A 16,441-nucleotide genomic window follows, 5' to 3' on the forward strand; every position below is an offset into this window, starting at 1 on the left:
TTATAAATCTGATAACACAGAAGTGGGCACAAATTAATGCTGTTAACATAGCAAATTTAATGGAACCCAAGAAATATGGAAACATTTGTGAAAGTGAGGTTATCCTGTATTTATCAGAAACTTTTTTTAAAAAAAAGAAAAAGTTTATTGGAACTGCAATGTCAAATTAATTATTTTTTGATTTTATAATGCCATAAACATATGATTAGTGTTACTTTGGAGGGGAAAAAAATGTTTACCACATTTTCTCACCGTGCATTAAAAATGATAAGAAGAAATAGATAAGCTGTGAAGATATCTATTTTGAGAGAGCACATGAATAGGATTCGCAGTCAAGGAATAGTTCTTAATAGCATTTGTGAAGTACAATTTGCAATCTATTAAGACAAAACTATTGTGGCTGATATACACTATACCTAATTATGTTCTACAAAAGAAAGTATTAATGAAACAGAGTGCTGAAATATCCAATGAATCTAACAATAAAACAGCCACATACAGAGCTCAAATGTTGCCAATTAATAGAAAATAATTAGTATTCAAGTTAAACGGGCTACAAGCTCAACACCTGTTAACCTATTAAGGGAGCTTCCTTACCGCAGTGTTGCTCTGGTCAACAATGGTAACCTCACGTTTCTTCATTTCCCTGTTTGTTGTTCTAGCTGTGAAAACCTCAACGCCACCAGCTGCCTTTAGTACGCCAATGACATCTGCACACAGATAAATAAAACAAAAGATTAATGGTGGCTTGTTGCATAATCACAGTTTTAAAGACATAGTGTACTCACATTTGAAATAAATGTAAGTTTGTCAAATTTATCAAGCACGTAATGTGAAGTTTTTAAAAAGAAGGTTATTTCTAAAGAAGTTTTAATGTAATGCCCATTGGTCAGCTATCAGGGCCTGCCAACAGCTGTTGACACAGGGGTTGTGTCACGTGGATTGGGTGAGGAGAGAAATAACGCTGAGAGAGGGCTGGGGGAGGGTGGCTGACGGCTCAAAGGGAGCTGGTAGATGTGCGAGGTAGGAATGCGGCACACGGGCACCAGAGCCAGTGGCCTGTGGCAGTGGATCGGGAGGGGGTAACAGAACACAGGAAAGGGGGGGGGGGGGGAGTGTTTGGAAGACGGTGCAAAAGCAGAGGCTTAGTGGAGATTGAGGCCAGGTGCATTATGGTAACAAAGGACATGTTGTGAAAAACTCCATCTACATAATTCAGAAAAGGTGGTTGGGTGGGGAAAGATCTAGATGCCACACATTATGAAGCAGCAACTGAAGTCAAGTGAGATGTGCTCTGCACAGTGTTCCGTCACAGGGTGGTCGACTCTGCTCCCAGATAGTGTGGTGCTGCCCACTAATTATGGCGAACACTTTACTGGCGGCCACGCCAATATAAAATGCTGTGCAGAAATTGCAGCAGGTCTGGCACACAGCATGGCTGCTTTCACAGGTGCTGTTGTCCCTGATGGAGTACGATAAGCCCATGATGGGACTGGAGTAGGTATGTTGTGTCAGTGTCTCAAGACAGGTCTTTACCTAGGTGAGCGGGGCCGGCACAGAGATTGACCAGGATACTGTGCAGATTTGGTGGAGAGCAGACACCACTTCATGAGGGGTGGGAAAGATCCTGGGTAGAATCCTCAGTTCTGGGTAAAATGATAAATAGTCTAAGCCCTGGTGACTGTTCAGCTGCTACAGTCTGGGATGATATCAGGTGGCAAGTGCAGTGCCCGAGGCCTTCAGCGTTCTGGACGAGGGAATTCTCGTCACTGCTGATATGTCATTTTGGTGTGGGAGGAGTGACAGTTGTCAAAACGCGCACGCACGTGCACACACGTCAGTGGGTAGAAGTATACATTAAACCAACAGAACTATGGAGGGCAACTACAGATATTTCCGTTCACTTTGTGTGCCTGTTGACAACTGAGTTGTTCCCTTTACTCTCTAATTATTTACATTCCGCCAGAACTTTCCGTACAATATTTAAACTACTGTGAAAGTTAGGAAATTATGCATAAGTCAATACATATAAAACATGAGAATCAAATCTTTCATGACAGCACCGCTGCACGAAATATTCTTTGATTTCTTGCCATGTTAATTCAGGGTAAAATCTCAAGTTTTTGATAATTACTTCCATCTTCATCACGGGCAACTGACTGTCCCTTTTGAGTGCAAGAGCAGTTACATCGGCCAGTCCAGCTGTACAATTTCTGACCACTGTGCAGAACATCGACAGAATATTAAAAATTGAGAACTGGAAAAACTGTAGTCTCACAAAACCAAAATTGTGTTTGATGAAACAAAAGTTTTGTCCTAGGTTCTTCCATACTGGGATTCTGTCATTAAAGAGGCTTTAGAAGTAAGAATGTGTGAGAAGAACTTCAACCCTGACAGCAGAGACGATCTTAGCAGCAAGTGGAAGCAACCTCTCGACACAGAAGCAGTAGCAATATTTGTTGCATTGTTTGTAGCAATGTTTATGCTAGACAGGAGCAGTGGCGCCACTAGCACAGACGTCACACTATCTGCGACAGAATTATCAACCAATTAGAAGCCGTCTGTGTGCTATATAAGGCCACCATAGCAGCAGTTTTGAAAGTCAGTTGTCTCTGATGAAGATGATACTGATAACTGTGGAAAGCTTGATGTCTTACCCTAAACTTCGAGGCAAGAAGTCTGACAATGTTTCATACAACTAATAAAAAATACCCATAAAAATTAGTAGCATGTGGATGTTTATAACTCTGATTGCAAATGAAGTTTCAGATAACAGATGAAGCAGTGTTCTTGTCACTGTATTTTATCTTCCTGTGAAGGACAATATTTCACTTTATTTTAGTCACATTTAATTATGCAAATCCACCAGAAAACTGAATCCTCCGAAGATTCATGTAATATGTAACAGCATAACCTATGACCGATCCCTTTCGCTCAATGTATCACACATGAAGACAGAGGTATTTAATAGTCAATTATTTGGTCATTAACTCAGATACACATCATTGAAATATGGTGTGCATGTAAATTCAAAGAAAATCACTGAAAAGAGTGCATAAGAACACTCAATATGTTTATTTTCAATTATCTTATTATGATTTTGAGTGACACATACATACGTGTGTGTGTGTGTGTGTGTGTGTGTGTGTGTGTGTGTGTGTGTGAAGGGGGGGGGGGGGGGGGCAGTAGCTGAATGGTCAGCATGACGGATTATCAATCCTCTGAGCCCGGGTTCAATTCCCAGCTGGGTCGGGGAATTTTCTCTGTCCAGGGACTGGGTGGTGTACTGTCATCATCATCATCATCATCATCATCATCATCGAATGCAGGTCGCTGAAATGGTGTCAAATTGAAAGACCGGCACCCAGCGAATGGTCTGCCGGGGGGGAAGGGGGGCGGGGCTAACCATATGATTAAAAATAAATAAATGTGTGTGTTTTAAGTTCAAGCATCAGAAAGCCTGCGTACAGTGGTTGTTGATCACTCAAGGAGCTGAGAGCTATATTTGGTTTGCATTAAATTCAAGAGCTGCTGTGACTTTATACATCAACATTTTACAAATGACAGTCTCTGGACAGCAGCTTGGAACTTAGAATTGTGTGCTGTTCTGATGACTAAATTTGACTGTGAGTCAATACTTTAAGACCGGAACTTCCTGGCAGATTAAAACTGTGTGCAGGACTGTGTCTAGAACCTGGGTCCTTTGCCTTTTTACAAATGTTTGCGGGTTTAAGACTATGAGCAGTGGATGAGACCTGGAATTATCTGTACTGCTTTCGGTGATGGGCTCCATGGAGATTAAAAATTGCTTTTTACATGCAGATTGTCCTATTTTTTGTGGACTAACTGTTGGACTTCTGGTAAACTGAAGCACTACGGGACTTTGTATTTGGATGAGTTAAATAAATAGTTGCTTAAGAGAATCTGATACGTGATGTTTGAATATATACACTGCTGGCCACCGTAAATGCAACACCAAGAAAGACAAGAGGTAGCACAACAAGATTTATTTTGTAGATAACATGTTGACCAAGTATCAAATGATTACGTTTACAGACGTCTGTGACATGTGGTTCCTGCCAGAATCAGTAGCCAGAGTAGCCGCCATTGTTGGAGATCACCGCTGCCACACGTCTCGGCATTGAGTCAAAGAGACGTTGGATGTGTTCCTGGGGTACAGCAGCCCAAGCAGCTTCCACACGTTGCCAAAGATCATCTGGTGTGGCAGCCGGGGATGTAATCTGAGTCACTCGTTGAGCAACCATGGACCACATGTTTTCTATCGACGAAAGATCCGGAGAGCGAGCCGGCCAGGGAAGCAATTCAATCTGGTTATTGACGAAGAACATTTGGACAATGCGTGCCACGTGTGGTCGCGCATTATCCTGTTGAAATATGGCTGTGGCCGAGCCCTGAAGGTAAGGAAGGACAACTGGCTCCAGCACCTCGGATATGTAGCGCCGGCTATTTAAAAAAATGGTTCAAATGGCTCTGAGCACTATGGGACTCAACTGCTGAGGTCATTAGTCCCCTAGAACTTAGAACTAGTTAAACCTAACTAACCTAAGGACATCACAAACATCCATGCCCGAGGCAGGATTCGAACCTGCGACCGTAGCGGCCTCGCGGTTCCAGACTGCAGCGCCTTTAACCGCACGGCCACTTCGGCCGGCACCGGCTACTTAAAGTACCGGCAATGCGTACTAGAGGCGTGCGAGAGTAATATACAATACCGCCCCATACCATAATACCCGGTGCAAGACCAGTGTGGCGGTGCATAATGCAGCTGTCCAGCATCCTCTCTCCACGGTGTCTCCACACTCGAATCCGACCATCGTGGTGCTGCAGACAGAAGCGTGCCTCGTCAGTAAAGACAACGTCATTCCATTCTGCCGTCCACATCCGTCTGTCATCACACCATTGGCGACGGAGACGTCTGTGGTTCTGCATCAATGGTAGATGAAGCAATGGACGTCTTGCGGACAGACCACTCTGCTGTAAACGGCGTCGAATGGTACGTGCAGACACTGGATGATGCGTTACAGACGCAATGTGCTGTGCTATGGTTCGGGATGTCACTGAGCGACCCGTCACTGCCATGCGCACAATTTGCCTATCAGCACGTGCAGTGGTGCACCGAGGTGAATGCGATCGACCACGTCGGTCCGTCGTACCCTCCTGCATCCAACGGTCACATATCCGCATTACAGTTGTTTGGTTTCGTCCAACACGACTAGCGATTTCTCTGTATGATAATCCACAATCTCGGTAAGCCACTATCCTTCCTCTGTCGAACTCGGATACTTGATCAAAAGATGTTCGCTGTTGTCTACGAGGCATAACTGATCGTCTTGTGAAACAACCACAAGGTAAACACACGTGCCGAACGTACACTCGTCGAAATCGCCAAGCCTTAAATGGCGCTATGAGGTGGCACCACAGGCGCGCGTGATGTGCGCCTGCGCTGAAATTCTAATCAGTTGCATATCTCATCGCTGCAAACCCATGGTGTAAATTTCACTTGATTCGGACGCTTCCTTCAGGGTGTTGCATTTACGATGGCCAGCAGTGTATTTTAACTGCAATTCATAAGTTTAACCGGCACTCCACTTACATCCACTAATTGTTTCACTGTTAAGTTTGAATGCAGTGAATGACAAATAAATAATTTAATTTATATATACTTTTTTCGTGTTTCGGATTAGATATCTAAATATTATTTAAACTCGGAAACTTTTAAGACTTGGCACCATTTTACCCCACCCCCTACACACACACACACACACACACACACACACACACACACACAACTGCAGCCTCAGGCAACAAACCATACTGCGAGCAGCAGCTCCAGTACATGATGGGAGTGGCCACTGGGTGGGGGTAAAGAAGAGGCTGGGGCTGGAAGTGGGAGGAATAGTATGGTGGGGGTGGCGGACAGTGAAGTGCAGCAGGTTAGACGGAGGGCAGGGTAGAGGTGGGGAGTTGGTGGGAGTGGCGGAAAAGGAGAGAAATAGAAAGACTGGATGTGATGGTGGAATGATGGCTGTGTAGTGCTGGAATGGGAACAGGGAAGGGGCTGAATGGGTGAGGACAGTGACTAACGAAGGTTACGGGAACATAGGATGTATTGCAGGGAATGTTCCCACGTGCACAATTCACAAAAGGTAGTGTTGGTGGGAAGCATCCATATGGCACAGGCTATGAAGGATATCATGTTTGGCAGTGTGTTCAGCAAGAGGGTGATCCACTTGTTGGTTGGCCACAATTTGTTGGTGGCCATTCATGTGGACAGGCACCTTGTTGGTTGTCATGCCTACACAGAATGCAGCATAGTCGTTGCAGCTTAGCTTGTAGACCACATGACTTGTTTCACAGGCAGGAAGTATGGGACAGGTCTTGCATCTAGGTATATTACAGGGTTATGAGTCATGAGGTAAGGGGTTGGGAGCAGGGGTTGTGTAAGGATGGACGAGTATATTGTGTAGATTCAGTGGATGGCAGAATACCACTGTGGGAGGAGTGGGAAGGATAGTGGACAGGACATTTCTCGTTTCAGGGCACGACGAGAGGTAGTCGAAACCCTGGCAGAGAATGTAATTCAGTTGCTCGTCCTGGGTAGTAGTGAGTTACGAGGGGGAATGCTACTCTGTGGCCGGATGGTGGAGACGTTGGGAGGTGGTGAGAAACTAGAAAGATAACACATGGGAGATTTGTTTTTGTACAAGGCTGGGAGGATAATTACGGTCAGTGAAGGCATCAGTGAGGTCCTGGGTATATTTCAAGCATCGACTCTTGTCACTGCAGATGCAATGACCACTGGTGGCTAGGCTGTATGGAAGGGACTTCTTTGTATGGAATGGTGGCAGCTGTTGAAGTGGCAGTATTGTTGGTGGTTAGTAGGTTTGATATGGCTGGAGGTACTGATGTAGTTATCTTTGAGGTGGAAGTCAACATCTAGAAGGTGGCTTGTTGGGTTAGTAGGACAAGGTGAAGCAAATGGGGGAGAAGTGGCTGAGGTTATGGAGGAATATGGATAGGGTGTCCTTACCTTCAATCTAGATAGCAAAGATGCCATCAATGAATCCGAAGCAGGTGAGAGGTTTAGGATTCTGGGTTTTTAGGAAGGATTCCTCTATGGCCCACGAGTATGTTGGTACAGGATGGTGCCATGTGGGTGCCCATAGCAGTACCCCAGATTTGTTTGTAGGTAATACCTTCAAAGAAGAAGTAATTGTGGGCGAGGATACAGTTGGTCATGGGGACTAGGAAGGAAGAGGCTGGTTTGAAATCCATTGAGTGTTGGGAAAGGTTGTGCCATGGGCATTCAGCACTTTGCTGTCCTCCACTCCTACCATACTTGTCGACGGGACGTTAAACAACACTAACCTAACCTATCCCTCCCCCTCCACCCCCATCCTCCTCCTTACCCCCTCCCAGTCACCACTCCCATCATGAACTGGTGCTGCTGCTCGCATTGTGGTTTCAGTTGCCTGAGACTGCAGTCGTGTGTGTGTGTGTGTGTGTTGGCAAAGGCCTTAATGGCAGAAAGCTTTGATTGTGAGAGTCTTTTTGTCTTGCCTATCTGCGACTCAGCATCTCCGCTATATGGTGAGTAGCATTCCTTTTCATAATATTGTCAAAGAAGGGAAAATCGCAGTTGCTAGAGACTACAGCATATCACAACAACTAATAAGTCTGTGGAGTCGGCGCCAAAAACAGGAACGAACAACAGCCAGCAAGCTACGGTCAGAATGTCCTCGAAGAACAGCAAGGGGAGGACAAAACGATTTGTAAGCAGTTTGTTGCTGACCCAAGAAAATCAATTGACAAGTTAGGGATGACCTGAAGGAGCATCAAGGATTGAAACTACATGTCTACTGTAAAAAGCCTTCTGGTAGCAGGTGATTATATGGTAAATAAGCATCATGTATAGGCAGGATACAGATTTCAAAGAAGTATCAAACTTGAAATGCTAGTCTGGTGTAATGTTTATGGAGCAATGATAGTAAATGTAATATAATTTCTTCTAATGGTGTGCCGTATTTGGCGACCAAAACGGCAATACAAAGTACCACACACCGACCATTATGCACAGTGGTAGCAGTGTCGTGGTGTGGTGATGTTTTTCTAGGTGTGGGATTGGTCCTCTAGTCCAAGTAGTGACATTACAGAAAAGAATAGGTTTCACATGGAAAAACAAATATGCCACATAATCATATACTTCAGCAGGACAATGTTTCAAAACATACCTACAACCATTTAAAAAAAAAACTTTTCAGATAACAAAATCGAACTTTTGGCATGGCCAAGACTGAGCCTGGATCTAAATAACATTTAACATCTCTGGGATACATTGGATTGATTTGTTCATCATAGAAGCTACTCAAACAAGGGTCAATTTGCTGCTGCATTATTGGACGAATGGTCAGCTCTACTTGACATATTACAGAAATTTGTAGATTCAATGCCAATCAGATGTGCAGCTATGATCGAAGCCCATGGGAACACAAAAAAAAATACTGAATTGTTCTTCAGATTACTCAATAGTTTCGTTTTACTCTTACATACTTAGAACTACAAATTACTTTTGAGCCACAGAAATTATTTCTGTTCTAAGATAACTTTGCTTAAACTAAATATAGTTTTGTACTAAGGTATTAGAATTAAGTACTTTTCAACTATCCACGGGCAGTTATTTCTATTACACACTCACATTTATGCAGTTGTAGTTAATGCTTTATACAAAATACTTCTGACCACTGCTGTACATTTGGAGCTTCAAGAACGATATCATATTCAATGATACACTCTCAGCTGTGTTAAAAACTTTGTTTAAACAGTTTAATTCTGAAAACTAATGGAATGAAATACAAATGAACAATTAATCAGCAGCAAAATTTTATCAAAGAAATAATCAAGGAATTATTAAAAAACAACAAAATACAGGAACAGGAGTTACGAGTATGTTATTTATGTGGTTAAGGATTTGTGTCTCAAAACTACTCCGGAAATGCTGATACACATCACTAAAGTGAAAACATTGCACAAAGTAAGTTTGTATTAAAATATGTTGCAATACATTAAAGGAAACAGTTAAACAGAAAAATGAAACCTTACACACACATGCAGTGTAATCACAGCATTTTATAGCAGGACTAATGCACTTCAAGTAAAGCTCAAAACGTGGCTCTCAGCAAATGTATCCTTCCTTAGACAGTACACATCTGCAGACAGTGGGTGCTATGCAGTACATACCTTAAGTCTCATTTATGAGAAACAACCACCCAGTGAAGTGGTAGGAAAACTACAGGGAGGTGAAGTGTTTCCTTACTTATTACTGTTAACATAGTAGTCATATTTAGTTATTTACACACTGTTTTATCTTTTAACTGTAACCAAACTATCAGTTCTGTACAATGTAGCATGCATACTTACTTCTGAAGAGGAAATTCGAGGAACTATGCGACACTTTGCCCTTGTCTCGCATTCCTGTTACTGATCTCTCAGCTGTTTTTGCTCACAAATGAAGTGGTCTAGGCACATGTTTTCAAGTTGCATTAGCAACCCCTTAATAGACATGCATACAAGCCCACGGAGGGTACATTTGCAAAGACTAATGTTGTGAGCTGTTGCTACTATAAAACACTAAGCTTATATTACAAGTATTACGTTAGCACACAGTTGAGGTGTCAAGTCACGAATACATGCACATGACTGAGTAGGTCAGTACGCCTTAAGCTTTAGGACACATCTTTCTCCTGAGGAAACAGAATTCACATACACCTCACGCAGCCACAATGTCTTGACCGACTACACTGTACAGATATGCAGCCCGACTGAAGTGACAGATCATATCCGACAGAATGGGTGACCAGAGAGAGGGAGCAAGGAAGGGAAAGCATGGTTAGAAGGAAAAGTGACCGACGATAGAAGCTCCTGTGAACTGTGTCACGAGACACTCCTGTCTCCCAAGCAGATATCGACCGCAGTCCATAATAGATATTGCTGGAACCGCGAGTCGTGACTGGTGCCGATCCGCGGCTTGAGACAAGTATCTAGCGAGCTCTCATCCACTCTTGCTCGGGACGTCAACTAGGAATGTAGCATAGCCTTCAGCTGATAGGAAGCAACCTCTAACAAGGTGCTTAGTCAAGTATGGCATAAGTAATGCCTCTCTAGATATTGGTTTGTAATTATATGTATGCAGCATATGAACAAGGCTGTAACACAAGTTAAGTACAATATATATTATTTTTACCTATGACTACTAATTATTTCAGTCATTGCAGGTACAGACTATGCAGCCAGCTCCTTACCAACTTCACTGCCAAACCTGCAATATGTGTTTCTATTTAGCATTGGCCACCTGTCATCATAATGACTGACTACAAGAATCATAACACAATGTCCACCTTACGTCAGAGCTATTCCGAACCCTTCGAGCAACGGGTCATACCCATGTGAGACCTGGGTGTGAGACCTGTCCCATGCACTAGTGAAGCACAACATAATCCAGATCCACCACAGGTGCATCTCACCCCATCGGAGGCAGGTCATCTGTGAAAGCAGTCACATAACACAGCCGTGTGTGTGTGTGTGTGTGTGTGTGTGTGTGTGTGGAGGGGGTGGGTGGGTGGGGGGGGGGGGCACGGGAGCTGATAAGTAACTAGCTGGCCACAAGAGGGAATGGTTGGCAATCTGTGGCCGAAGGCAAAGTCAATCCCTTGGTGGAGGAACGATTTGCTGACTATAATGAATACTACCACTAGCGGGTCACAGCCCCAGCCATCTGGATCCAGTCCCATCAACAGTAACTTCTCTGAACAGACAGTAATTGCCCTCACTACACATCTTTCAACACACAACCCTCCTGGCCTCTGTCACTGCTAATCCATTTCAAACCCCACTTCCACCTCCTGACCCCACGGCCCCTCACTGATCTTATTTTAGACTCGACATGCTGTCCATAAGACAGCAGTTCTATCCCCCCTCCCAGTCCAATCGTCCACATCATTGTGTGCCACATCCAACTTCCCCCTGCCTGCACCACTGTGAGCCCGACAGTGGCCCGTTCCTGTCCTGTGCGCCTGCTGCCACTCCCTTCCAGCTATCGGTAATACTCTGCCTCCTCATCAACTTCACTCGATATGACCCCTCACTGCCAGTACAACGCTGTCAGAGGGAACAATATTGCTGTGCACGTGTAAGGGAGTGAATGCACGTGTGTTCTGTTAGTTCAAGAGAAACATAACTTTCAAAGCTCAGCAAAATTCTCAGTCTTGTTTCAGTGCTTACTGATAAATCAAAGCCTCAAACTATATAGTCAGCTGTCACTTTTACTCTGTCCACATTTACATTCTGTGAATTATTTCCATTACCATATTTATAATGTGTATTGTTCACATTATTCATGAGGTACATTATAGTACAAATGTACAGAAAACGTCCATGACGTATACAAATACAAACACATCAGTTATGTGGGGAAAATCCATAGAAGATAAATACAGTATAAGCCCCATACCAATATTTGCTTGATTTTGTCAATTTCTTATGAAGTTTTATTATAAAGATTTGCAATCAATTTATTGTTTTACTGCATTTTATCCTCTTGTTATTTCCCACTACAATGGCCTAAATCCAAAATCTGTCGAACAATGAAGTTTTTAAATGAAGTCCAGAGGTTCTCATACAAATAAGATGTTTCTGAAAATTACACAAGCTTTAGAACACCACCAGTCCAAAATGTTTTTATTTACAGTTACTTCTATTTCATTTAGAGGTTTACACATTTTACATTTTCATATTCTGGCTTTAACTATAAATCTTAGTGCTTAAATGAAATGAATTCTCTTCAAAAACAAAAATTATGCTCTCACACAGACAAAGTTACTTACCAACAATTGCCGTGAGATCAGTTTCAGCGAGCTTGTTCAGAGGTACAAAATTAAAGGTAATGTGAGGGATATCAGTAACGTCTTCATGACATGGTACAACAGTAGTCTCACCCGTAAACGTCATTTCGTAATCATTATTCACACTGGTAAACTTCTTGTTTGCTGGTTTCAACTGACACCTACTAATAAAATACACTCTATCCACCTGAAACAAGTTACAATATATTAATACATGTGAAAGCAATGGTGTACATGTTTCACGATTGCACTTCAGAAGTAACATCTCATACAAAGAGTGAGACACTACTCATAAATAAGAAGCTGAAAATGAAACTGTTTTCTGGAAGAACCATGGCAACACTTTGCTTCGTAATATACTAGCTGTCTATTTTGTCCATGATTATCCAATGGTATGCTACGAGGAAAAATAAGAATTTTGAAAAGTGTCAACATATATGGCACATAAAACATCTTCACATATTACTGCTTATTATTTAAGTAAATAATGTGAGATTTGATCAGCAATGAGACTCCTCCATGACTGGCAATGATTTCATCTACTTGTTGCTTTCATTTCTTCACACAAAATTTATTTATTGAAATAACTAAGATTTCTGTCCTACTTTCAAATGTCACATCTATAAGATGGAATCATCAAAGTCTGCCACCGTTTCATTGGTAATAAGTTCACCTTGCAGGCTGTTGTTATCCTAATCTCTTTCCTAACCTGTGAGATTACGTCATGTAGAACAAATAGGCTACACACAGAGACAAAGCATATAACGAAAAGAAATTAACACTAACGGTATTGGTTTCGAGTCATAACCAATATCATTTCTTGATCATTTCTACGGCTGTTGTCCTTTTTGTGGCGCACAACGTCAACGGTCATTAGCGCCCAGACTACTTTAGGAATGCACCGCGAGTCACAAGTTTAAAACAGCAACAAAACGGAAAACACGATGAAAGACATACTGACAGGCATAGGATTGAAAAAGAAAACAGCATAATCAAATGTCCTTTGAGAGGGTTGTCAAATTGATAAAATGAAGAACGCGAGCAGCTGCTCGTGGGTCATCCGCTAAAATGGCTTCTACAGTACATGGCAGGCCAATATCGAGACGCAGGGTGTTAAAATTCGGACACGACGTTAAAATGTGGCGGACCGTCAGCAATTGCCCACATGGGCAGAATGGCGCCGGCGCAGCCGTCAGCAGATGGCGATGGCTGAACCGGCAGTGGCCAATTCGCAACCGGGCCAAAACTACCTCCTCCCGCCGAGAAGGGCGTGAGGAGGACGTCCAAGCCACGGGTAGAGCTTTCAAGGCCCGAAGCTTGTTGTCTGGAAGTGCACCCCAATCGGCATGCCACAGCGAGACAATGCGCTGACAAATTACCCTGCTACAATCTGACGAAGGGACACAACAAGAAACTGTCCGAGGCTGGAGGACCGCAGCCTTGGCCGCGGCATCTGCAGCTTCGTTCCCAGGGATACCGACATGGCCAGGAACCCACATAAAGCTAACCGGAGAACCGACGTCCACCAGCTGCTGAAGAGAGCATTGGATCCGGTGCACGAAAGGGTGAACCGGGTACGGATCACCAAGGCTCTGGATAGCGCTCAGGGAATCGGAGCAGATGACATATGCAGAATGTCAGTGGTGGCAGATGTAAAGGACAGCCTGGTAGAGGGCAAAGAGCTCAGCTGTGAAGACCGAACAATGGATATGGAGCCGATATTGGAAACTTTGTGCCCCGACAATAAAAGAACACCCGACCCCGTCATTGGTCTTAGAGCCATCTGTATAAATGAAGGTCATATTAATGAACTTCGAACGAAGTTCGATAAAACGGGAGTGGTAGACTGAACCGGGGGTAACCTCCTTCGGGAGCGAGCAGAGGTCAAGGTGGACGCGAACCTGAGCCTGGAGCCAAGGTGGCGTGTGGCTCTCGCCCACTCGAAAGGTGGCAGGGAGTGAAAAATTAAGGTGTTGAAGGAGGCGACGAAAGCGAACTCCAGGGGGTAGCAGGGCGGAGACATACAACCCGTATTGACTGTCGAGAGAGTCATCAAAAAAGGAACGATAAGACGGGTGGTCGGGCATTGCCAGTAGCCAGCAGGCATACCGACAAAGCAGTATATCGCGCCGGTAGGTGAGTGGCAACTCACCAGCGTCAGCATGAAGACTCTCGACGGGACTAGTATAAAACGCTCCGATCGCAAGTCGTAAACCCCGATGTTGTATGGAGTTGAGGCGGCGTAAGATGGATGGCCGTGCAGAGGAGTATACGAAGCTCCCATAATCCAGCTTGGAGCGGACGATCGACCGATATAGGCGAAGTAGGACGGTTCGATCCGCTCCCCACGACATACCACTGAGAACACGGAGGACATTGAGAGAACGGGTACAACGGGCAGCCAAATAAGACACATGTGGAGACCAACTAAGTTTCCTATCAAATGTAAGACCTAAAAATTTTGTTGTCTCCACGAATGGGAGAGCAACGGGACCGAGTCGTAAAGACGGTGGAAGAAATTCTTTGTAGCGCCAGAAGTTAATACAGACCGTCTTCTCGGCAGAAAAACGGAAGCCATTGGCGACACTCCACGAGTAAAGACGGTCAAGAGAACGCTGAAGACAGCGCTCCAGGAAACACGTACGCTGCGCGCTGCAATAGATGGTAAAATCGTCCACGAAAAGGGAGCCTGATACATCAGCTGGGAGGCAATCCATTATTGGATTGATCAATATGGCGAAGAGAGCGACGCTTAAAACTGAGCCCTGTGGCACCCCATTCTCCTGGCAAAAGGTGTCTGACAGGACAGAACCCACACGTACCCTGAACTGTCGATCCATTAAAAAGGAACGAATAAAAAGAGGGAGGCGACCGCGAAGGCCCCATGTATGCATGGTGCGAAGAATGCCCGCCCTCCAACAGGTGTCGTAAGCCTTTTCCAAATCAAAGAACACAGCCGCGGTCGGGCGCTTCCGCAAGAAGTTACTGATAATGAAGGTCGACAAGGTAACCAGATGGTCAACAGCAGACCGGCGCCTACGAAATCCACATTGTACATTGGTAAGGAGGCGTCGAGACTCGAGCAGCCAAACCAATCTAGAGTTAACCATTCGCTCCATCACTTTACAGACACAGCTGGTAAGCGAGATGGGTCGATAACTGGAAGGCAAGTGCTTGTCCTTCCCCGGCTTAGGAATCGGGACAACAATAGACTCGCGCCAGCATGCGGGAACATGTCCTCCAATCCAGATGCGATTGTAAGTACGAAGAAGAAAACCTTTACCCGCAGGAGAAAGGTTCTTCAGCATCTGAATATGAATAGAATCAGGCCCTGGAGCGGAGGACCGTGATCGGCCAAGTGCGTTTTCAAGTTCCCGCATGGTGAATGGGGCATTATAATTTTCACGATTCGAGGAGCGGAAGTTAGGTGGCCTAGCCTCCTCTGCCTGTTTGCGGGGGAGGAAGGCAGGGTGGTAATGAGCGGAGCTCGAAACCTCTGCGAAAAAGCGGCCGAAGGCATTGGAGACAGCCTCAGGGGCCACAAGGACGTCATTCGCGACCGTCAAGCCAGAAACTGGTGAGTGGACCGTAGTGCCAGATAGCCGGCGCAGGCTACCCCAGACAACAGAAGAAGGAGTAAAACTGTTGAAGGTGCTTGTGAAAGCAGCCCAGCTGGCTTTCGTGAAAGGTGCGTAAAGCACGTCGACGAGCACGTAAAGCGTCTCTACATGCTGCGGTCCACCAGGGGACCGGTACGCGACGTGGAGAAGAAGTAGGGTGAGGGATGGAATATTCAGCAGCAGTGAGAATGACTTCCGTGAGGTGTGCGACCTGACTATCGCAGCTTGTGAATGTTTGATCCTGAAAGGTCGCCCTGGAAGAGAAGAGCCCCCAGTCTGCTTTGGAGATGTTCCAACGAGATGAGCACGGAGAGGGGGTATGCTGCAGGAGATGGATAACACACGGGAAGTGGTCGCTCGAATATGTATCAGAAAGTGCATACCACTCGAACCGGCGTGCAAGTTGGGGAGTACATATAGAGAGGTCTAAATGGGAATAGGTGTGAGATGTGTCTGAAAGAAAAGTAGGGGCGCCAGTATTGAGGCAGACAAGATTGAGCTGGTTGAAAAGGTCTGCTAACAGGGAGCCCCTCGGGCAGGATGCTGGAGAGCCCCAAAGGGGATGGTGGGCATTGAAGTCTCCAGTTAACAAAAATGGTGCAGGTAGCTGAGCAATAAGTTGCATCATGTCTGCCCTTGTAACGGCAGACGACGATGGAGTGTAAACGGTACAAATGGAAAATGTAAAAGTGGGGAGAGTAATGCGGATGGCAACTGCCTGCAGGCCGGTGTGCAACGTGATGGGATCGTAGTAAATATCATCCCGGACCAGCAACATAACCCCTCCATGAGCTGGGATACCTACCACAGGGGGTAGGTCAAAACGCACAGAGGTGTAGTGTGCCAAGGCAATTTGATCGCATGGGCGTAGCTTCGTTTCCTGGTGGGCTACGACGAGCGGAC

General features: G+C 44.8%; 1 protein-coding gene across 1 annotated transcript in view; it reads right to left on the reverse strand.

The window, feature by feature from the left end:
* The window catches only part of LOC126210160 (replication protein A 70 kDa DNA-binding subunit-like), a 79,671-nt gene that overhangs the window by 26,120 nt on the left and 37,110 nt on the right, over nucleotides 1-16,441 (reverse strand). Inside the window, exons 7-8 of the mRNA XM_049939311.1 lie at nucleotides 11,901-12,105; nucleotides 598-710 (exon numbers count right to left, since the gene is read on the reverse strand). Coding sequence (XP_049795268.1) covers nucleotides 598-710; nucleotides 11,901-12,105 — 318 coding nt within the window. The remainder of the gene's footprint in view (nucleotides 1-597; nucleotides 711-11,900; nucleotides 12,106-16,441) is intronic.

This window comes from Schistocerca nitens, chromosome 10, assembly GCF_023898315.1.
Source record: "Schistocerca nitens isolate TAMUIC-IGC-003100 chromosome 10, iqSchNite1.1, whole genome shotgun sequence".
Lineage (NCBI taxonomy): Eukaryota > Metazoa > Arthropoda > Insecta > Orthoptera > Acrididae > Schistocerca > Schistocerca nitens.